Below are 24,090 nucleotides of genomic sequence, written 5' to 3'. Positions count from 1 at the left end.
CAGATCCCAACTGAAGTATCAGTTGAAGACTGATTACTTAATGCGCGCAAAGGACTGATACTAAAGTCAAGTATCAGTTGAACATTCCTCCTCGGACTGATCTTCCAACGTTAAGAGGAAGCCACGTACTCACCAAGTACAACCGCATTAAATGCAGAGATCTCAGGATCTTATCTCTGCAGAGGTCATTCCTATCTAGTGGTTACTTTTCAGAGACGTCACATCTCCTGTCCATCAAAGAGAGCCGTTTCCACCCAGACAAGGAACCTCGAAGATTGAAGCCTCAGCCCAAATTCGAATTGCTCTCCAACGGAAGAAATCTTGAGGATGATTTACGCCAACGGATCTATTCAAGAGTTCTCCTACAAATAGCGCTCGAGGATCACTTCAACCTTCACCGATTCAACAACATAAGCTGAAGCTCTGCCGAAATTGCTACTCAGCCTTAAGCTTAAACTCCTCATAGCTTGAATCGAAGAAGAGAATTCCAAAGCTAAAATCAGTCACTGCTGATTACATACATTCTCTTAGACCCTAGGCATATATTTGTTTACCCAGAAGCCAAAGGTCAAACTTGCTTCAAAGAACTTGTTCTTTGTAAGTATAGTTGGCACTCGTTCAAACCTCCCCCCCATAAGAGTGTTTTGAGTGATTCGGAGGTCAGAAGGGTTTTTCTGACTCTGGGAAGTCTTAGCACGGGTTGTGTTAAGCAAGGGAAATCCTACGCGAGTGAAGCGCGGGTACTGGAGAAGGGTTATCTTCAGTGTACGGTTGTGTGCACCCGGCAAGCACACGGTTCGGTTTGCAGTGCACCTGTTAAGCACTTGCGGAGTGGATTGTTGGTCTGATCAACCAACCGTGGATGTAGGAAAGGGTTTTTCCGAACCACGTAAAAGTCTCTGTGTTGTTTACAGCTTTCAGTTTTACATTCTTACTTGTGTTATTTCAATTGATAAAACTGAATACTGACTAACTGCAAAGAGAAACCTTAACCAACAACTTGCTCCACCGAGGCTATTTCGAAACTAAGTTTAATTTCCGCTGCGTATGATATCAGTCTGACTGATCTATCTTTCGATAGTCAGGAAGAGTGTTATCATCTCTGTTTTAGCAAACATGACTGAAGCCCTTACTTGCATCAGTTAAGTTCCAGCAACTTAACTGATAACTCTTTACTGAAGAGCTTTCAGTATCAGTCGTCAACCCTGTTTGGTCAAAACTGATTTCAGTAAAACAGGAGTCTTTGTTTGCTTGTAAAGTTTCGTTTTGATCTCTGATTGAGATCCCTCTGATTGAGGTCGGCAAATTGATTTAAAAATAGCCTATAGGTGTATTGCCCCCCCATACACCTATTCGAGACCCTCAGGACCTAACAGCAGCTGATGCTCTCTTAAGACGCGATGAGGAGCTTGAGATAGGGGCAGTGTCGATACCACAGTGGGTCGATTGGCAGGCCGTCCAGGGAGTGGTGAAAAATGATTCCAAATTATCTCAAATCATAGATTCGTTGGAGAAGGGGGAACCAGGACCAAAGCACTACAGTGTGACGCAGGGAACACTTTTCTATAAGGGACGGGTTGTCCTTCCATCTAACTCTCCGTGGGCAAAGCGATTGTTAGAAGAATTTCATGCGACTCCAGGAGGCGGGCATCCAGGGGGATTCCGTACCTACCGTCGGTTGGCAGCATTTATTTATTGGCCTGGAATGATGAAGTGTGTCACCAAGTATGTAGTTGCGTGCGACGTGTGCCAACAAAATAAATATGTAGCTAAGAGCCCAGTCGGTCTGCTCAACCCACTTCCCATTCCCAGTAAAATTTGGGACGATATTAGCGTGGATTTCATTACCGAATTGCCGTGATCTGGAGGATTTTATTGCATCCTCATGGTAGTGGATCGACTCTCAAAGTATTGTCATTTTATGGGATTGAGGCATCCGTTTACAGCAAGGACCATGGCTGAATTGTTTGCCAAGGAGGTTATACGGCTACATGGGATGCCGACATCGATAGTGTCTGATCGGGATCCCATTTTTTAAGCGCCTTCTGGTGAGAATTGTTTAAAACAATAGGGACGACGTTGCGCGTGAATTGCATACCATCCTGAGACGGACGACCAATCTGAGGTTATGAACGGGTGCTTGGAGACATATTTATGTTGCTTTGTCTCAGAACGGCCTAAGAGTTGGGGACAATGGCTTTCGTGGGCTGAGTTTTGCTTTAACACTGATTTCCAATCGAGTGCTGGCATGACACCATTTGAAGCGGTGTATGGCCGACCCCCTCCTCTTTTAGTTTCCTTTTTGTTGGGGAAAATTCGGGTCCAAGCTGTGGCGGACTCGCTTCGCGAGCGAGACGAAGTGCTTAACCAGTTACGGCTCTATTTACAGCGCCCGCAGAACCGCATGGTGCACGAGGCAAATAAGCATCGGTGTCCATTGGAGTTTTCCATAGGCGACATGGTTTATCTTAAATTTCATTCTTATCGACAAATGAGTTTATTCTCTACCACCTGTGTTAAGCTCGCTCCACGTTTTTTTGGCCATTCGCGGTAGTTGCACGAATTAGCTCATCAGCTTATCGCCTTCAGCTGCCGGATAATTCAAAGGTGCACCCTGTTTTTCACATTTCTCTGTTAAAGCAAGCAGTTGGAGCTACAGTTGTCTCTCCTATTCTACCAAACGAACTGCTCGCAATTGATCCCCCATTTGTTTCGAGCGGTGTGTTGGAGTGTCGTTTCGTGGTTCGGGCTGGCATTACAGTGGAGCAGGTGCTTATTCAATGGTTGGGTTTGGGCGTCGAGAAGAGTAGTTGGGTGGATGTGGCAGATATGCGGGGACATTTTCCTGACTTCAGCCTTGAGGACAAGGATGCTTCGTCCCCAGAAGTAATTGATGGAGCAGCGCCGGGTGGATTAAAGGTGTATACCTGGCGCCATTTTAAGAAGGCAGCAGAGTAGCAGATCGCAGGAGAATTCTATGAATTCTTTTATTTATTCAGTTTATTTCTTTTTGGGTTGTACGGGCTTTATGTCTTATGCATGGGCCTTAGTAGGAACTAAGTATTTATTTCCTTCTTTTTAGTAAATTAGGGCATCCAGATATTATTCTTGATAGCGCTTGACGCTGTGATAGAGTTTAATCTCTGCGGCCTCTTTTGAGGATTATCATTCAATTCAGTTCTTATTCTCATAATTCCGTCTTCACTCTATCAAAGTCCTTTGGCTTGGACATCTCTCAAGAAGTGATACTTGATGTCAATGTGCTTTGTGTGATTATGTTGAACTGGATTCTTGGACATTGCGATAGCTGACTTGTTATCGCAGTAAATCTTGGTTGCCAATTTTTGTAGTTCTCCCATGTCTTCCAATATTCTTTTAAGCCATATAGCTGACATGTTGCTCCGGTTGCTGCGACGTACTCAGCTTCAATTGATGAAAGTGCAACTGAGTCTTGCTTCTTTGATCCCCATGAGAAAACTCCCGATCCGAGCTTAAATACGTAGCCAGAGGTGCTTTTCATATCATCTTGTGATCCAGCCCAATCACTGTAACAATATCCAACGAGTTGTGAGTCGGAACTTGACTTATACCAAATACCGTAGTTGAGAGTTCCTTGCAGATATCTGAGGAGTCTTTTTGTTGCTCCATAGTGTGTTTTCATCGAATTTTCCATAAATCTGGATAGAAGACTTGTGGCGTACATGATGTCTGGCCTCGTCGTTGTTAAGTAACTCCCAATTAAGCTCCGATAGTTGGTATCATCGGTAGGCCTTGTGCCGTATTCTTTCTTTATCTTCTCATTTGGGATTAGAGGAGTGACGACCGGCTTGCAATCTTGCATCTTGAACTTCTTGATAAGAAGATGCATTCTTCTTCTTGACTTACCTCCATTCCGAGGAAGTAGTGCATCAAACCCAAGTCACTCATCTACGCTATCATGCATCGCGCACCGCAACACTCACGCTATTGGAATATATCGCACAAAAACATATATATCATAATCATAAGAAAAATATGCATATGTCTAGTTAATAAAAAGACAAAATTACAAAAACTTAATTTCAAATAAAAATAAATATTTAATTGCATTAAAGCCTCTAATGATCATCCTCATCCTCCGAACCAAATAGCGAACCATCTCCTTCATCATCTTTGTAGAGCTCGATGTCAATCTTTTCATCATCACCACTCTCTTCTTCGAAACTGAATGGAGATTTATTCTCTTCATTTTGAATGAGTGCCTTAGATGTGGATGTAGTGGCAGTTCCCTTATTTTTTGCCACTTTTTTCTTAGAATATATATGTAGACTTAACTGCTCCACCACCTCAAGATTGAGAAGCTCCACCTCGAGATCCCCTTAGTTGATAAGGTTCTTCATTCACTCCTATGACAGTTTTTACATTCACGCCATTGAGATCATCATTGTCAAAAATAGGGACATTTTCTTCATTCTCCATTCTTCCTATCATCCACTCGTTCTCATTATCAACCCCACTACCCAAGATGATAGGGTCAATTGTGTCACACTTATCATACCTACGACGAAGTGCCCTATTGTATGTGATAATCAGTTTTGTTTTTTGGAATTAATGAAGCTATATCAATTAAGAAAAATGCATTAGATATATATAATAGTTATATAATTAAACAAAATAAATTATAATTTAAAATTTGAAAGTACTTTACATGTTCAAACACACTCTAATTGCGTTCACAACCCGATGAGCTACAAGTCAGACTTAAAATCTTGATGGCTAATTTTTGTAGGTTAGGTGTTGATGCCCCATATAACCCCCACCATTCAGCCAGCGAGATCAGAGTTCTTTCCATTTTTGCAGCCGGTATAGAAAAAATTTCATCTACTTTTTTGTAAATAACCAACTCCTTAAGTATTTCATCTTCTATGCCATTAGAATTGGTCAATTTTGTAATTGAATCATAGAATCCTTCTATGTCTTCCACAACTCGAGCCATCTCATCTGGATCGTTATAGAAAAACTCAGGATTCAAAAAATAGTCGGTTGCATGTAGAGGTTGATGAAGTTGAACATCCCATCTCTTATCTATAATGTCATAGAAATCTTTGTATATATCCTCAACATGGGAAAATGCAACTGTTGTTTGCTCCTTTGCACGATTCATAGCTTCATAAATATATCCCATGGGAGGTTTTTTCTAACAATCCACCAATCGAAAGAGATGCACAAGTGGGGCGCCTACTTTTAGTGCGTAACGTACAGTATTCCAAAAAGAATTCATGAAGATAATGCTTGACACGAGTTTACCTTGCTTCTTCTTTGCAAACTTGCTCTTATTCCATTTTTCAGAACTGAACATGTTATTCAAATTCTGCTTTTGCAATTGGAAGCTCCTCAATGTCAAAAACGCAGTCGCAAAGCGAGTCTTTGCTTGCCTAATCATGTCTCTTTTATTTGTAAATTCCTCAAGATGCTCAGCACTTAAGTGTAGTTGTAAATATAACCATTAACCATAATAGCACGTTCAAGTGTTTTCTTCAAATAAAGCATTTTGAAGATGTCTTCAAACATTAAATCTAAGCAGTGTGCAGTACAAGGAGACCAAAATATGTGCTTGTACTTCTCTTCCAACAATTTTTCTAATAAGTACAAAATGAAAAATATAAGAATAATTAATTATATTATACTTTTAAATAAAATAAATACATAACTATTAATAATTTAAAACTAGGTACGTACCAGCATAAACATTATTAGAAGTATCAAACATGCTTCCGTTAGCCGTATTCACTAAAAAGTTGATGAATGATCTTCCCTTTTTATCCCTCCATTCATCACTCATCAATGTGCATTGAATGAAATACATGCATCATACATTCACCTTGTAAACTTTTGAACATCATCATCCCTTAATTTCTTTTGAGCTTCTTCAAATTGTGATTGTGAAGTTCTAGAACTCTTTGCATTTAGTAGCTTCCGGTAGATTAAATCCAAACGACCAAGATTTCGTGGTTTCTTCAAGGCTGCAGAATTTGTAGATGACTCGACTAATAGCTGTTTTCCATGAGATTTTGTATGTGGAACTTCTTCTTCATCATCTTCGTATTTTTCCATGTCAACTATATCATCAAAGTGAGGAATCACATCCATCAATGCTATTGCATTATTTTTTTCTTCAAAGTGCTCTTTCATTTCTTGTCGGATTGTAGGATTAACAATCTTATAGGTTGCTGCATTTCTATAGCCTCCGGCTAAATGCTTTTTCAACATTGTGATCTCTCATTTGTAGATTTTAGAGCAATAATTGCATCTAACGATTTTTGTGTTGTTTGGTTTACCATAGTTTCATGCGACTATCTACATCCATCATCCATATATTTTTCACTAGTTGAACTTGCCATAGAATAGAAACTGAATATGAGAAGAGGGAAGGAAGAAGTGATGAATATGAAAAAATGAGAGGAAGAAGAAGTGAAGAACGATTCTTCAAGAACCAAAGAGTCTGTCTGTCGCTTGGGATTAGGGGAAGAAAGAAACAAAAACGGTTAACTTTAAAATAAAATAACAACCAAAGAGTCTGTCATGCAGTTGGAGTTGGACGGTCAAATCAGACTTAATTTATAAGTTATCTATAACTTTAAACCCTATTAAATATTGAAAGCTCATGCAGTAATTAATAACCTATGTAGAAAATATATCAATAGCGCGCTATTTAGCACGATGCGCGATCAGAAAATAATGCTCGCTATTGAACATTAACCTCTAAATCGCGATGCGGTGCGACCGCGAGCGCTATTTGCATTATTAATAACTATGCTACAAACTTCATTATTCTCAAGAATGCAAGTAACAGACTTGGGTATGTGTTGAGATCCATCAAATGGCAAGCTACATCTTACATTCTTACTAGTTATCTTTCTGACTTTTATCACCCAAAAATATAAGGTTAAAAGGAAATAACATAAACATTAACAAAAAAAATTACTATTCATGATTCGCAACACACATGATTGAGTGATTTTATTTTTATCACTAAAATTTATCCAATCCTATCCATTTTAATTGAATATGAATCAAGTTATCTAAAATTGTAGGTATTATCAGAAGTTTTAAGGTATCTCAAATTTTGAATCCATCTTAATAAATAACTAATTAGCTTAGTATAATATTTTTATCAATACTAGCAGAGAGTGTGTGCATTGCACACAATTCATGAACTTCACATTAATAAATTGCTAGAGCTGAATAATTGTGATAAATTTCACAAATATGAAAAACTATTCTTTTCATGGTTAATATAAAACCGAAGATAGATTTTTAACTAATTTAGCAATGAAAGATAAAATCATAGATTTTAATATATAATTTAATGAATTAATATATTATTGTACTAGTATTTTTGGGATCTAATTCTTTTTCTTTTAGTAAAAATGTGAAACAAATTCACATATAAAATAGAATTAAAATATAAATAAATAGAATTAAATAGAATTAAAATATAAATAAATGCAATATAGGTTTTAAAAATAATATAATCCACATAAATTACTCAATAAAATCTCAAATTTAATAACGTAAATTTTCAATTCTTTATAAAATGTAATGATAATTATATTTATTAAATAATTTTAAATTGATAATGAAAATTAACATTACACATTATTATTATAGAGTAGTAAATTTTAATGAAGAGAAAGAAAATAAAACATTTTAAAAATTTCATAACTTACTTGTTTTAAATTCATTTTTTGATGATTTTATACCATATTAAATATTTTGTCACTGACTTAAATTTAAGATGTATATTACAAAAATTCTTCATAAATCAAATTTGACGATGTTTAGAAAATAATTAAATTATATATAAAAAAAAGAGGAAAAAATTGATGAGAGAAGAGAGAAAAAAAAAAGAGGGAAAAAACTCATCTTTTATTATATAGATAACTATGAAATATGACATCGGACAAAATTTTGATGTAAATCTAATACTTCCTCCGTCCCATTATTCATGGCCTATTTTCCTTTTCGAAATGTCCCATTATTCATGGCCTATTTCTATTTTTAGTAATGATTTTACACTACAAATAATGTAGCCCCACACACCTTTATAAACTTTTACACTATAATCTTATTCTCCTAAATATTCATGCCCAAAAGAAATAGGCCATGAATAGCAGGACGGAGAAAGTAACTAATACTCCATATTCATGCTGAATCAATATATGTATTCTTCAAAATATATTTTATTGTATACAAATATTTATTTAATTATAAGCATTATCAAATTGCTACAAATACCTGAACTTTGTATTTTTTCTGAATTTGCATCCGATGAATTTTTACCCTCAAATCATTACTGACATAACAGCTGAATTGAGAGGGAAGTTTAAGTACATAATGAAGCAAATAACTTTATTGTCAATGTGGGATATAGAACATGTAATTGTAGAATTTGGGATGTCAATTCGACTTCCATGTCAGCAACGATTGGGGATAAAAATTCGACGGGTGCAAAATCAGAAAAAATACAAAATTAAGATATTTATAGGCAAATTTAAAGTTGGGGTGCAAAACTAGAAAATGGAAAAAGTTCGAGTATTTACAAGCCAATACCCCTAATAAAAATGTATCAATTCATTAGATATTACACTAAATCTATTTGCTATATATTTGTAGCTATTTAATAAGGCTTATAATTAAGATTTGGTGGACCAAAAAGTTCTCTCGATGCTCTCTGTCACGAAAACCCTAGGTCCGATACCCCGCTGACTTCGCCGGTGTCTCTCCGGCGCCATGACCTCTTCCACTCATGGCGGCTCATCTCTTATTTCGAGTTCTAAAGGTTTCCCGAAAGTATCTTCTAACTTTGATAATCCCCACTCTTGCGCCGGCGGTGGGGCTTCCGCCTTGGCAGTTCGTCAATCCAAGAAAGACTCCCACCTTCCTTCTGTTGGCGGCTCGATAATTCCAGCCGCTGAATCACCTTCGGGGGTTAAAGAGGCTCCTCCTGTTATTGAGCCGCCGCCAATTAGGGTTTCACACCCTAACCCTAATCCTTACACTAAGGAGAAGGGTTCTCAAGATAACCCTAAATCCCGAAGCTTCAAGGCAGCGATGCTGGGCAACCACATCCCTAAACCTCCGGAGGTTTTCGTCCACGGGCTCAACGCGGTTCATCCCACGATGATCAACGGCCATCGCTCTGTTGAGATGCCGGAAAATCTTTATCAGGAACGCATGCAAACTTATACTTTTGCTCTTCATGCCAGACTGATTCTTCGCAAGGGAGATCTACCTCGTTTTGCAGCAGACATTCATGACGAGCTCGTTAGTATTTGGCAGCCCTCTCTACCGATCCGTGTCATCCCTTTAGGTCGTGGGTTTTTCTCTCTCATTCTCTCGTCCATGGATGACTACGCTAAAGCTAAGTTACATCCTTCGTTGAAACTTCGTAATGGTTTACTTATTATCAAAGATTGGTCACCAAAATTCGATCCTTATAAGCAGAATTCTTCTCTTTTACAAGTATGGACTCGAATTTACTATTTGCCTCATGATTTTTGGCACCCTGAGTTTCTCACTGGAATTGCTCGTGCGATCGGCACACCTATCAAAATTGACTGTCCTACCTACAACGGCGATGTGGGTCATTTTGCTCGAATCTTGATTGAGATTGATATCTCGAAGGAGCTCATTTACACCATACCGGTCAGCCGAGGCTCGGATTGTTTTGATATCGAATTTAGTTATGAGAATCTTCCTCACTTCTGTGGTTTTTGTCATATGATTGGTCATTCGGTCACGCACTGCCGGCGGCGGCCAAAATCTGCTCCAACAGAGGATGCTCCTCCTGACTCGGATAAAGGAGGAGATAGCAGTGGACGGAAAAATGATGGTTTCACTATGGTAACTCACAAGAAAAATCACAAGCAGCCACAGTGGCGAAATTCTGGAAAGAGCAGAAACCCTATCGCAAGGGATAGAGATGATGAAAAGGACACTTCGCAGGCTACTCATGAAATGGGGCGAGTTTCTGGGAGCAAGGAGGGAGTTCCTCTCGGTTCTGGCACTTCTCAAATACCTGGCGGGCGCGCTGTGGCTACTGCTCATTCGGAGCCTGCGACCACCTTTCCGCAGACGCAGCCTGTTACTTGCGATGCTGCTCAAAACACGTCTGGTCCGGATATTCTAGCATCCCTCAGGCAGCCGGTGCACAACTCGGTTTTTGATCGCCCAGTTAATTATGGGGAGGATGACCAGCCTACTGCTGCTATTCCTTCGCCTGAACGGGCAACTCCCACGGCGGTTCCTGCAACAGCCACGGTTGCCATGGGTTCTATAACAGAGGTTGCTTCCCCACAACCAACGGTTACGAATACTGTTTCAGTTACACAGATTGATACTGTCTGCCCAGATATGGCTAAGATTGTGACGCCAGAGACGTTGGTGGAGCATCGAGGCCGAGGGCGTCCAAAGGGGGCTACCAAGAAGGGGAAAGTTTCAGAATCCTCTATTAAGCACCGGCTCCGGCGTATAATCAAGAATGGTATGTCTACGGATTTTCAAAAAGCAGCTGGCCTTGCTGCGGGTGCCGTATTACAGGGAACCGTGCCGACTGAGTTCTTGAACAAAGTGCAAAATGCTCAAGCTGAAGGCAGAATTATGCAGAATTTTGTGGTTCACTCTCAGTCTGATGCAGCTCAAGCTATGTCGGCTGTGGCTGGAGGTGTAATGTCTCATTCTCCTCCTGACACTGTTCGGCCTAAGAAAAAATGGGGAGACATGTTGGACGATGAAGACTCTTTGGATGGAGACGTTTGTTTTTTCTCAGGTCCTCTGTGATCCGGTCCTTTGTTGCGTGTGCTCTCATGGTTTTTTGATCCTTTTTTTCTTTTTTCTTTTCTGCAGTTAGGGGTTTTTGTTTCTTTTTGAGCTCTCTTTCCTGAGGCTCACTCATTTGTCTGCGCCTGTGCTTTCAAGGGTTTTCTGCTTTTCTTTTTTTCAATAAACTTTCCATTTCAGCAATAAGGCTTATAATTAAATAAATATTTGTATCCAATAAAATATATTTTGAAGAATTTACATATAATATAAGCCCTATTTATTATATATATAATACTCCCTCCGTCCCAATAATAAAGACACACTTTCCTTATTGGGTTGTCCCAATAATAAAGACACCATTCTAAAAAAGGAAACAATTAAGCAAAATTAAACTGAACTAAGGGAAACCCTAATCTAAATCACTAGTCTCTCACACGGTACGCCTCCGTTCCTCTCTCTCTCTTTTCAGCTGCCATGGCTTCCAGCCATCCTCAGATCGCAGCAACCATGGCTTCTCCAGTCATTTCCACACCGCCATCACCGCCACTCCTATCACCTCCGCTCTCTCATCCGACTTGTCGCCTCCCGAATTGAGAAGCTCCAGGAGGGGCTCTGCCTCCTCGAGGAGACCGAAATCCTCCATGGCTTCTCCAACCATATCCAGATAGCAGCATCCATGGCTTCTCCGGCCATTTCCAGACCGCCATCGCCGCCACTCCTATGTCCTCCGTCCTCTCCGGCTCCGCTGCCTTCCCAATCGAGAAGCTCCAGGAGGGGCTCTGCCTCCTCGACGAGGCCGAAATCCTCTAGTAAATTGCCAACGATGTCTTCGTAGTTGAGATCCATTCCGACGATGGTGCTAATTGACGAATTGTAGTGATAATTGGTCCTATTTCTGCCAACACCCGCGTAACGTTGCAGAATCTCTAGGCAAAAATTGGGGAGAGCAAATGGAGAAATTGAGATTCTAGCTTTGAAATATGGGTGGTCGTGGTGGTGGTTCTTTGAGGAAAGGTGGGTGGGGGAGAGAGGGAAGGGTACTTGTGCTACTGGGGTTGTCTCTGCGGTGGCAGAGAGGGTCGCGGCAGGGCCGGAGATGGCGGTGGAAGAGTGGTGGTTCTTGGAGGAAAGGTGGGCGGGAGAGAGAGGGAAGGGGTACTTGTGTTGCTGGGGTTGTCTCGGCGGTGGCAGAGAGGATGGCAGCGGTGTCGGAGATGGTGGTGGAAGAATGGTTGCAGCTGGGCGGCAGATTAGAATGGATGGCGGTGGAATTAATTGTCTTTTGTCCACTTTTGTAAAGCATTGATTTAATTAGATAAGAATTAAATAAGTTTAATTAAACACACTACAATACTTTAATTCTCTAATTTACCTTACCTTAATCTCCGTGCCCAAATGAAGTGTGTCTTCATTATTGGGACGGATGGAGTATTTCATTAACACAATTATCCTTAAAATAAAACATGTAATAAGGATATAATAGATAATTTTATATTTTGTGCCCAAGACAATTTTTATGTTAGTATAGATATAGGTTATTCAAGAATAGTAAATGCCCCCTAAAATGAAAATTAAATAAAGAAAAACTTATAAATTTTCTCCAACAGCTGGATTTAAGTCATTTCACATGGTAACAAAGAATAGATTCTACTGTCAACATTAAAAAATAAAGTACGAGGTTTTTTTTTTCTGAGAAGATAAAGTACAAGTTTTTGCTTGTACTTATTACATTTCTCTACATACAAATAACATCAGAAAGGGCAAAATTGAACAAACTGCTCGCCATATTCCATATATGCTAAGCAACATTGTCTGATGCTTTTGTTTATTGTATTTAGGAGTTTTTCAAAGCTGACAAAGCATCCTTTGTAGTTGCTGAGATTACAGCATCTGAAGCATTAGGGAGGTAGTAGTATTTTCCTGGAAATTTAATAGAAAAGTGACATTAAAAAAGCTTCATTTCCAAAAGTCTGAATATGAAGTAGTACTACTTAAAGTTACATACCTTGAGCCACTCGGGCGATCTCTTTGGCGAAACCAGTCGAAACAAACTTATTCTCTGTGTCAATAACTAGAAGAGACATCCCTGCTTTGAATATTTTCCCTGCAACCTCAAGAATCTCATCCTGAAAGAAACAAGACTAGTTCATTAAAATCGAGTAGAGCAATTTAGATTCAGTACATTCCACCATTCTTTAATGTTTTACCTTCAATTCTTGAGCAGTGGGTTTAGGCAGATCAGCAGCAGCTTCTAGATCAGTAGATCTTTTTAGTGATATGTTGGCTCTTCCATCTGTTATCGCAACAATCATTATGCGCCCAACATCACCACTCTTCTCTGCGTTCATCCCAACTCTAACAGCCTGTAGAAAAGGTTTGGCAAACAAGGGATCAGAAGTTAATAGATGAGCTAGTTAAAGATTATTTAGCAATTACTCAAGCGTAGATAATATGCCATCAGTAATTGCAGTTTCTTCACATTAAGATTAGTAGTTGGAAAACATGGTCTGCTCAAATACGAAACCACATTTATTTTGAAGCTTAAGAAAACTTAAAAGCTTCTCCGTATCATATGTTAGTAATTTTTAGCCATGCAATACAGATGCATCGAAACTTAACAAACTAGCAGGTCCACTGATCGCAGCATATTTTTGGATCATTATATTTTAATGGAGTTTCAGTGATAATCACAGCATCAGATCTGCATACCGTGGTAAGACCATGAGCAAGAGGGGAGCCCCCACCACATGGAAGTCTCTCTAGACGTTTCCTTGCCATGGAAATTGACCTGGAAGGAGGCAGTAGAACTTCTGCTGCATCTCCACGGAACGGTATGATAGAGACCTACATATTCAAGCCTTAAATAAGAACACAAAAGTAGTTCATTTGCAAGCCCCCATTACATTTGTTACTTCAAAATAGTCCACACAAAAACTACCTCCAGAAACAATAATGATTGAGAAACTGCAGAAACAATTGAGCAGATAGAAGCTAATCCCGGAAAACATGGAAAGGGAGAGGATCATTTTAGATGCACCTGATCTCTGCTTGTATAACTCTCGGCTAGTAGTTTAAGTGCTGCACCTTTGGCATTTTGCATTCTGTTTAGTGCCATACTTCCACTTGCATCAACAACAAATATGACCTGCCATAATTAGCAGAACCTCAGTTACTAATTATGTTGTCACAAAGAAATCTAGAAGCTTATACAATTGGCAGATGGATGCATACAAGATTAGCATCTGTTCCATACCTATGGATTCAGAAACGTTTTAACTAAAAATGATGTATGTGATCACTATGGGTTTGTATCTACTAGCTACTAATTTGTTCTAATAGTCATAACTAAAAAGAAACTTCCAATTCAAGTATAAAAGAATGAGTATATCAAGAAGCCAGGTTGATATAAGACACAAAGTATTGCTTCTAATAGCATTACCAAGAACGAATGTAAAGACATAAGTAAGAATCAAAAGAAGTAGGTTTTTTTACTCTACCAGGGCTCCTGCTTTTCGAGCCATTCTTTTAGCACGCATGTCTGATTTCTCTACAAAAACTTTCCTAGTCTTCTGGATATCCTTCTCCCGTCGCAACTTTTGATAAGGTGCAGCTGCTCTAAGTGTTGCATCAACAGCCAACCTCTTTACAGGACCCTGCTTTTCATTATAGAGCTCTATAAGAGAAGTTTCTACACAATTTAACATACATCTATATAGAAGTTTAAGAGAGGTGCTTTCTAATAGTGAAATTTACAAGTAGCATATTGACCATTTTAATGTCTCAGACCAAGTAAAGCTTCCTCAAGGATGAGATGAAAGAAAAGAATCTGACCTTTGGAAGCATTGGCTTAATATATCGCCCTCGATCCTCAGAAAAGATAACATTCTTCGCTCTCCCAGCTTTCCCTTTTCGTCTCTGTGCCTGTTGTGCAAAGAATAGAAGTTTCTCATCCACTAAACCTCCTTCAGCATCAAAGATGAACTCTTCAGGTATTTGGTCCTGTTCTTGCTCATTCTCTTCATCTTTCTCCTCATCATTATCTTCCTATTACCACAGAGAACATTCATGATGATAAGCAAGGTTAAATCCTTAGAATTTTCCTCATAATGGAGTTCATTTACTCATCCATTTAGTGACAAATGGTTAATTGAAAAAGGCAAGTAAAGAATTAAAATTAATGTACAAGTAGACCACCTCATCTTTATCTTCCTCTTCATTTTGTTCTTCTCCAGCATCCTGATTTTGTGGCGGAGGAGGTGGAGGGGGTTGCTGGTTTTGCTGATCGGGTGGAGTCTCATTAATGCTGGAGCGTGGAAGGATAACCAATTCTACCTGCATTAACAGCAACCTGTCATAATTCTCTCCATTAACGTTTGGCAAGGTAAGCTTGAGAGGGTTATTGCTAACTAGTGTTATTTTTCTGAATAAAAAGCTTGAGAGGGTTATTGCTAACTAGTGTTATAAAATTTGATGTTATGGATCACAGATCTAGACATGTTTTCATTCATTTTTAGATCTTCACTCCTTACATGTAACTTGAGCATATTCCATTGTCCATCTTTTGAATTTGTCATGTCATTGAGTGTTTGTTGATTTCAACAAGATAATGGATTTTTCTGATGTTTTTCAGTTTCGAATTGGGGTGTTATCTACTAAAATAAGATGTTGAATTAGCGGGTGGGTATGTGTAGTGCACAGGTAAAGTAATCCAATTTAGGTCAAGTTTGGATGATGTAGCTAAGTTTTTGGTCAGGTTTGGGTATGAATCAAGTTGAGGTTCGAGTATCTCTGATTGGCAGGTCCCATCCTTTTAAGATTGATAGGATTGGAGGATGATTAAATAATGAACCCAACTTTGGGGTGATAAATTATCATCCAATTGCATGATTAGGGTGCAGGCCGAGTTATCTATCACAGGCTGAATCATGCAAACCAAACACTTGATTAAGTTGGATTATTTTATCGATCATGCATTATCACTCAAAGTCAAACCAAATGCCTTATATTGCTTTCCAGGTCCCTTAGACAATTGTGAGATCATGGCAATGGAGGTTTGTCATAAAAGCTAGATCGTCTCAGAAACTGTGCACCTTAAACAACTAAGCTCAGTTCCCAACCCAATCAAATGATCACCTAAGCAGTCTGATAAACAGCCAAGATTTTCTTTATCGTCAGTTGGAAAAGCCTAACTGGTATAGACTTATGCAAGAATCCGTTTCATACTTTGATAATCAACACCTATGGTCATCTTCACGTTCCACTCTAAGACATTTCTTAGACACCGTTATTTCTAATAAAATGACAGATAAGGAAACATAATGCAAGATTGTCTTACTTACAGCTTTTTTCAGGTCATCCACATTGACTTTCTCTCGGCCCTCAAGAGCAGCTAGACACCTGGCGACTCGTGCAGCATATAACTCAGCTCTGTGCCCCTGCAATTTAAATATGGACAGAATATGCTATTCATACATAGCCTTCTAAAGTTTTTATGTACACTTTATCGATAGAAGTATAGAACCACTAATAAAATAAATAACAAATAGAAGCATATCCTTTTCATCAAATGGCATGACACATATGCCCAAAAAGGTACGTAGTTAGTTTCATCAAGTTGTTTGGATAAGTTGCTGGTGTTAGCAGCCAAAACAGCATGGTACCAGACTTATAAGACACCACAAAATTCTATCTTGCATGATAAACTACATCGATAAGACTAACAGATTCTCTCCCTACATGGGATTAAAGAATGCCCTTTGAATCGGCCCAGCCCAAGGGAAAAAATAGACAAGAAGCATAAACTTATAATTAAATCAACAAATATATAATGAAAGTTCCATGTCAATGTAATAATGAGTATAAGAGAACTTATTAGGAAAAAATTAAGAAAGTTTCAAACCAGAAACCTGGCAACCACCTCGGAGGGCTTCCATGACCAAGTATTTTACTTGATCTCTGCTTATGCTCACATCCTTCAAATACTCCCGTGCCAAAATTATCTGCATAGAAGACAATATCATTATTCAATGAGACATTGACTATATACAGGGTAGGGTTATACTACCCCCCCCCCACCCCACCCCCCTTTATAGTATTATTACATAATGATGAATTTGTTGTGAAAATGATAGATTCACTGTGAAAAATGATGAATTAAAAAAAATGGAATTCTTGCCTCCCATAGGATTCGAAGCCAGGACCACGAATTCATTTAGCAAAAAGTGATGAATCCACTATAGATCTCATGATCTAAGGGCTGAAAAACATTTTTAGTTTATATTTGTAAAATTGGCTTGCACTTTTAAATCCATAACAAAAAGAAACAGATTCATGGGACATTAAAAAAATAACTGAGGACATGATTGCCCTACTAAATAAGCATGTCTGAGCTGTTGATTCAGCATTAAGCTCAACGTGGCAATAAGTCATCATCTTCTAAATAAAATCCTTCAGTTTCCCAATGATCATTTCCAATTTCAACTTCATCAGCTTCTCCAAAACCACTGTCTTCATTTTTATGTACTAGAGCATTACCTCTTATTTTATATAAGAACAAAATTTATTAGGAAATTAATGCGTAGGAAGGTGCTTATATTTTATAAGCCTAATATAGAGTGAAACTGAAATTTTGTTGCTAAAGTGCACAGTTCAAGGTTTTAATACATTGAGCCTTAGTACCTTCTACATCTATAACTATTACTTGATCAAAGATATAGGAAGACGTCCTTAATCACTTTTCGTTAAAATTTCAATGAAATGCCCTACTGTTTCGAATAACCTGCTTATCTAAGATTTTCTGCAAATCAGACAAATATGTGATAGTGCAAGACTATATACACATTCATATGTGTCCTGTGATCTTCAAAGTCAACTAGATTACATACTCATGGTAATAGCTATTGACAAACAGGATAAGGCATTATAAACATGAAGCAAATGTGTCAAGGTAGCTCCAATCCAACAATTTTGTTTATATGAATTGTAACATGCTCTTATGCAACAAAATCTTTACTCCCGCTCTCTCTCGCAGCCTCGCTGAATTGAATTATGTTGAAATTTCATGGACAAATGCTTCAATTGTGGTGTTAAACTGGCAAAATTCCAAATTAATTATATTAAGCTCATCGCACCCAAATTAATATAATTATATTAATTATATTAGGACTCAGCATTTCTTTCTTTAATATATGACTTAGTCGATATCAAAACTGTAAGTTAGAATTATCTGAATCCATCATCTATCTGCAAATTACTTGAAACTTGATTAAATTTGAGAAAAGGAATGTGTAGAGAGGAGGTAAAAAAGATGATAGTGAAGGACTTAGGGGTGGAAGCAAAGGAAGATCCATGAGAGAGGTGGCAAAGCTTGTGGATTGGGGCTAGAAGTAGTGCAGTGATGACAGCGGAAGTCAGAGGCAGTGGGGGGAGGGGTGAGGATGGACCTGTATGTTGGGTTATTGATATTATCCCTGTTGCTTATTGATGACAACTTTTACACTATAATATAACTATTTTTCTTTTAGACACAAATTACCTGCGTCTTTGCCAAGTCCATCTCTTCCTCAACCATTTTAATAACTTCACCACTTTGGTTTTGAAACTGTGTCGCAATTTCAACAGCAGCAACACGGTCTTCAAAACTCATAGGAAGATCTGCACTGCAGAAGAGGGTGTTATCAGCATTACAAATTCAAAAAATCAGAATATCACAAATGGAAACATTGGATGATAAGATTTCAAACGTTGGGGGAGAAATAGTATGTCGACTAGGTTATCTGAAAGCCATAAGTGAAACATGTGGGCAGAACTAGAACATGTGGCTTTCCTCTTAAATTAATAATTCAGGTGTTAATCATATTACCGTCATCTTTGTGCTCGCACTTGAGCAAGTTTTTGGTGCCAAAATGTACCGAGGCATTAGGCAGATTTTATGTTCCAATCACACATCAAAATTTGATCTGTTCTTCATCTTCTTTTTTGGTATGAATAATACGCTAAACACCAAAATTTGTGAGATAGAATGGTGGTAGGTTTCGGATATAGAAAGTGATGCATATAGAATGTAAGCATGACATGGGAAGTCTGTCAGGCATTAAGCCGCATAAAATATGTGGCGAGAAAGAGTTTTACATAAACCAATTACTTACACTGAAAACAAGAAGAACAATAAGAAAAATTCTTTGTAAATCAAAAGTATTAACACTTTAGCTCCGACTGTTGCACTGAAGTGCAATCAAGTAGTTGCTCCAGAGAGTAGATATTAAGTCTGTTTCGTATCATTAAATGGTTATCATCTGTCAACTCCATTAACAGATAGTTAAAATGAGAAATTTAAATAAGGGCAGAAACTCATCTTCCACATTAGCACAGGCAAAACGAATGGGAAACAAGGGAAATAAATAGTACAGAAAATAAATTTATTGAAGACCAATGTCATACATTATTGATGAAACTGAATATTTAATGCCAGCAATGAAGCAGCCTTAAGGCATAGTTCTGTTTTTACCATGTATCAGGGACTCATGGTATTAAATTATTTTCCTACTAGAATGAAATAGTAGGGACAAATCTCAATTTAATTGAAACATGTAAGACATGGACCATGCTATCTACAGATACAAATACTACTATATTGCTGAAATTTATTATACTATCAAAATTGATAAAAATGAACAAAAAAAATCTTCTAGAGGTTATTAATATTGATTTCATGACTTATTTGTCAACGCCTAAAAGTAAACTTGATATCATATATGAAATAATGTGTTGCTTAAACAATGAACTCAGTGTCCTAATTTATATACCAGCCTCAATAATGGGGCATTCCATATTAAAACTGATCACTAATCTTACCTCAAATTTATCGCAATTCGATCCAATAGATGTTCCCGGACAGCCCCCTCTTCAGGATTATAAGTAGCAATCAGAAGTGGTTTGCAAGGGTGTCTAAAGCTGATACCTTCCCTCTCTACAATATTGACCCCCTCTGTCAATACATTAAGAAGCAAATTGCTAATTCCTTCATCCAAAAGGTTTATCTCATCAACATACAATACTCCCCTATGAGCCTCTGCAAGAAGTCCCGGCTGGAAAACTGTTGTTCCAGATTTCACAGACTCCTCAACATCAACAGATCCTATCAGTCTATCTTCCGTAACACCAAGTGGAATCTGCAAAACAATTGAAATTAAGATAACAAATAATAGATCTTCCTACTCAAAATGATTGCTTTTTCAGAAACTACCTGGACAAAAGGTGACTTGATAATCTGGGTCTTTATATTACCAGAAGAATCGTACTCTAACTTATCTGAAAGCCCATCTTCCCACCTTTAAAGTGAATGAAGAAAGAGACACATCAGAATGTGTTTGTCGACCGGTGAAACCAAAACCACAAGATTCTTTTCCAAGTTTAAAATAAGACACAGAATCACAATCAAAATGTCATGTAAGCAGTTGAACAAACTAGAATACAATTTTGAAATTATTTGATTTTATATTTCATATCAAGTACCGTAAACCATTAGTTGAGCCATTTTCACTGCACTACTGAAGAATCTTGACTCAGTATTGTGCATTCATTGAATAAATACAATACTCAGAGTTGTAACTCATTTCTTACCTGAACTATTCCTCAACTGATTAGCAAACCAGAATATATTTAGCAGTCTTTGCAATAGAATTAGTCAATTTGACTTCCCAATTGAAACAATTGTGAACCATCATTTTTTGAATTACTTAACATCACTCAGATTTAAGAACATATAATAATGTTTCTAAAGTAGTAAACCTTACTCTTCTGGGCATGCTGGGTCAGCATTTGCAAATGATCCCACAACTACCTCAATAGGAGGAAGAATTGCATGCAAGCCACGTGCCATTACAGTTTTTGCAGTTCCCCGCTTTCCAGATATTGCTATTCCCCCAACCTCACGGTCTGTAGCCCCAAGTAGAAGAGCAGTCTTGATGGCGTCCTAAACAAAATCGACATTTCCACTTTATAGAGAGTTCATATATAATATTTAACTTTAACATATTTAGTGATGAGAAGACATACATTTTATCTAGCTGATTGGGGCTATGAATGTAGATGCAGTTCTGACATATAGGTAGTCAATTATTCTGATTTTTAAAATACACTCATTCATTTTAGTGAGAATAATATGATAATCTATACATATATAAGCATTATATCATCCAAGATAGGCCTCAAATCTCTAAAGTGATTTCATCTTAATCTCATTCTTTATTTAAAAAATATCTTATCATAAGCACAGATGTTATCTCCAGGACCCAAGACAGACATCCCACCTTCCATATTTAGGGAAAAAAAACAAAGGAAAAGAACTTCTAAGTCCATTATGTCATGAAAAGATACTAGCTGACATCAACTTCCAGTTCTCAATCCTGCGTAGACTTAACAGGTCCAAGTTAGTGATCGGAACAAGGCTAGAGTCTCCTACGGGATAAAAGGATTTGTTCTTATTGGAACATCATAAAATTGTAGTGAAAGAGTTCAACTGGTCGTAAATAGATAGAAGTCAGAGAGCAATTCTATGCAAAAAGGGCACAATCGCTCTTGAAATACAATTACAAAATTTACAATGGTAACGAATGCATAACAGGACTTGAATATTGTCATCACAATTTAACCTAAACTCCCTAAGAAAGATTTTAGCACAAGACATTATGCTTCAAAGTAGAGCAGCGGTTAAAACCTGGCCAACGACGGCGGCCAAAGGAAAGAACTGTCTGCCATAGGAATTGGCATTGGCGGCGGCAGATTGATCGTCTACGTCTTCCACCGTGACAGAGCCATTGCCGGAATCAAGAGTGACGGCGGCTGCCACACTCCGCCTACATTTTGCATGCACAAAATATGTTGATGGCCTGAAAGAGTGGGACAGCACAAGCAGCGGATTGAATGATTTGGAACTTAGCAGGGATTTTGAAGAAGCAAATGGCGGAATTGGAGGGGAAGAAAGCGCCATTACCCAAGAATCATAGGAGTTGGAAAGTAGTAAAAGATGTTATCTATCTTATCTTTCTGGATTTCTGCTCAACTCCATTTCTGCTCAAACAAGTCGCATTTCTCAGTTCAACACCAATCAAACAGCGATTTTGGTGCTAAGGCGATGTGCCTATGTCCACGTCACCTACGCTTTGGGTTTCTTTTTATACTCCCTCCTCCGTTCCCAAAATAAGTTCCTCTTTGGGGACGACAGGAGTTTTAAGAAAAAATGGTAAAGTGTATTGATAGTGAAGAAAAATATGTTATAATTAGTATTGGGAGTGGTGAAAAGGTGAAATGGTGTTATAATTAGTATTGGGAGTGGTGAAAAAGTGAAAAGTAAGAATAAATAAAGTATTATTAGTGGTGGGTTAGTTGTCCAAAAATGGAAAGAAAGAAAGAGGAACTTATTTGGGAGACGTCCCAAAAAGGAAAAAATATGAACTTATTTCAGAGACGGATGGAGTATTTCTTGCCAAACCAAATTACTTTTCTCAAGATGGGGCTTCCTTGAAATCAAACTTATGTTTTTCATCCATTAATTGAAGGGCAATTCTATTCATAGCCCCATTTTTTCTCTCTATAGCCATTTATTTTTAAAAGTAATAAAAATATTAATAGATATACACTATTACCCTTCTTCATCCCAAAACAACGGAAGATTAGAAGATAACAGTTTTCAGTTCGAAGCTCTCACAAATTTACAGGGAAAAAAAAATTGAAGGAACATTTCATTTTTTTTAGTTCTCAAAATTTTAACTCAAAATAATTCTCTCATCACAGTTTTATTTTGAGAATTTTGTTCGCATTCAATAAGATTGATAATATTTGATCAAGAGAATTCACAAAATTCATAGTACAATCTTCTGTGCATAATTTACAGTTGAGGGTTTTTCATCCTTTTTATTCGTTAATTATATTCTTTCTCATCCTAGAATATAATATGGAACTTGATGGATTTATGGGGTTTCATATTATGCCTTAATTCTTTCTCCATTAACTCCTGCTTTCATTTTTTCAATCCTCTTTTTATTTTTCATTCTCTTTTACATTTTTCTCAATTATTATCAAAATAAGTCAAAGAATCAATTTTGATGGAAAGGGTGGTCGAAGGAGAAATGATAATTAGTTCTAAAATTACTTTATAGATTAGATTGTCTTGTTTTCATTGTAGTAAATGACAAACAAAATCCACACAAAATGAATGGATTCGCAGACCCTGGACCTTGCTTGGTTGCATTCTCATGGCTGTTGTAGTTATTATTTGTTAACTTTTTTATTAGGGACAAAATAGTAATTAATAAATAATTTAAATATTTTTTAAATAAAAAGGGCTATAATGAGTAAAATGGGAGCTATGTATAGAATCACCCTTAATTGAAACGTGAAGTCTCCTATCAATTAAGTTTTACTTTGTTGTCTATGTAGAAATTCGGTTTTATCGAATAAAGTTTAGAGTATAGAAGTAGATGATTCCCTCATCCCCTGCAAATATATAATTAAGGGAAAATGTTCTAAAACTCTCCTATTATTTTATTTTAGGTGCAAGTACATCCTTATTAAATATGTAGCACACATACCTTTTTTTAATTTTATTTTTTTTAATCTCATTGTCCAAAAGGTATGTGATATAAATAATGGGATGAATGAAATACTTTTTTTTTTTTAATTTCAGATTTTTAGTTATAATTATTTTTTATAGTTCAAATCTAGCATCAACGAATAACGGTGATCCTACAAAAAAATATGAGACCCCGATCCAAATAATAAAGTTAATTGGAAGGGGTTTTTTTGTCAAAAAGTATTCAAGGGAGGATCGTATAGGGATGGCAATCTGGTACAACGGGTACGGATAGTGACTATCCATACCCATACCCACGAACTAAATGGATAGTGATTTTTAACCACGAAACTATTCATGGATATCAAATGGTATCCAAACCCGCCACCCGCGGTTACCCGACGGGTAGCGGGTATCCGCGAACCCGCTACCAGTCGGGTATCCACCACCCGCTATCTATCGAATACCCGCCACTCACTATTCGTCGGATACCCACCACCCACTATCCGCCAGATACCCGCTACCCACTATCCATTGGATACCCACGAAATAAAATTTAATTATAAATTTATAACAAATTTATAACAAATTTAATGGGTAATTGGCGGGTATTTTCGCGGATATTTTTCGCGGGTAAACGGGTTTCGCGGGTATGGATAGTAAGTATCCAAACTCATACCCACAAACTAAATGGATAGTGAATTGCAACCACGAAA

At 37.7% G+C, this 24,090-nt stretch overlaps 2 protein-coding genes across 2 annotated transcripts; both read right to left on the bottom strand.

The window, feature by feature from the left end:
• Nucleotides 1-3,235: 3,235 nt before the first annotated feature.
• Nucleotides 3,236-3,868, bottom strand: LOC131002858 (secreted RxLR effector protein 161-like). The gene has a single exon (XM_057929379.1). It carries the CDS (start codon nucleotides 3,866-3,868, stop codon nucleotides 3,236-3,238), a length of 633 nt encoding a protein of 210 aa, XP_057785362.1.
• A 7,148-nt stretch (nucleotides 3,869-11,016) lies between these two features.
• On the bottom strand, nucleotides 11,017-21,909 carry LOC131007088 (magnesium-chelatase subunit ChlD, chloroplastic-like). The gene is made up of 15 exons (XM_057934243.1): nucleotides 21,521-21,909; nucleotides 20,598-20,776; nucleotides 20,048-20,132; nucleotides 19,657-19,973; nucleotides 18,338-18,461; nucleotides 16,710-16,802; nucleotides 16,143-16,238; nucleotides 14,998-15,135; nucleotides 14,635-14,847; nucleotides 14,301-14,456; nucleotides 13,841-13,948; nucleotides 13,513-13,647; nucleotides 13,011-13,166; nucleotides 12,809-12,929; nucleotides 11,017-12,723 (listed from the first exon to the last, which is right to left on the bottom strand). Exons 1-15 carry the CDS (start codon nucleotides 21,791-21,793, stop codon nucleotides 12,638-12,640), a joined length of 2,280 nt encoding a protein of 759 aa, XP_057790226.1. The 5' UTR covers nucleotides 21,794-21,909; the 3' UTR covers nucleotides 11,017-12,637.
• Between the last annotated feature and the right edge of the window lie 2,181 nt (nucleotides 21,910-24,090).

The sequence above is a fragment of the Salvia miltiorrhiza genome, chromosome 1 (assembly GCF_028751815.1).
Source record: "Salvia miltiorrhiza cultivar Shanhuang (shh) chromosome 1, IMPLAD_Smil_shh, whole genome shotgun sequence".
Lineage (NCBI taxonomy): Eukaryota > Viridiplantae > Streptophyta > Magnoliopsida > Lamiales > Lamiaceae > Salvia > Salvia miltiorrhiza.
This window is presented reverse-complemented; position numbering and strand designations above follow the sequence as displayed.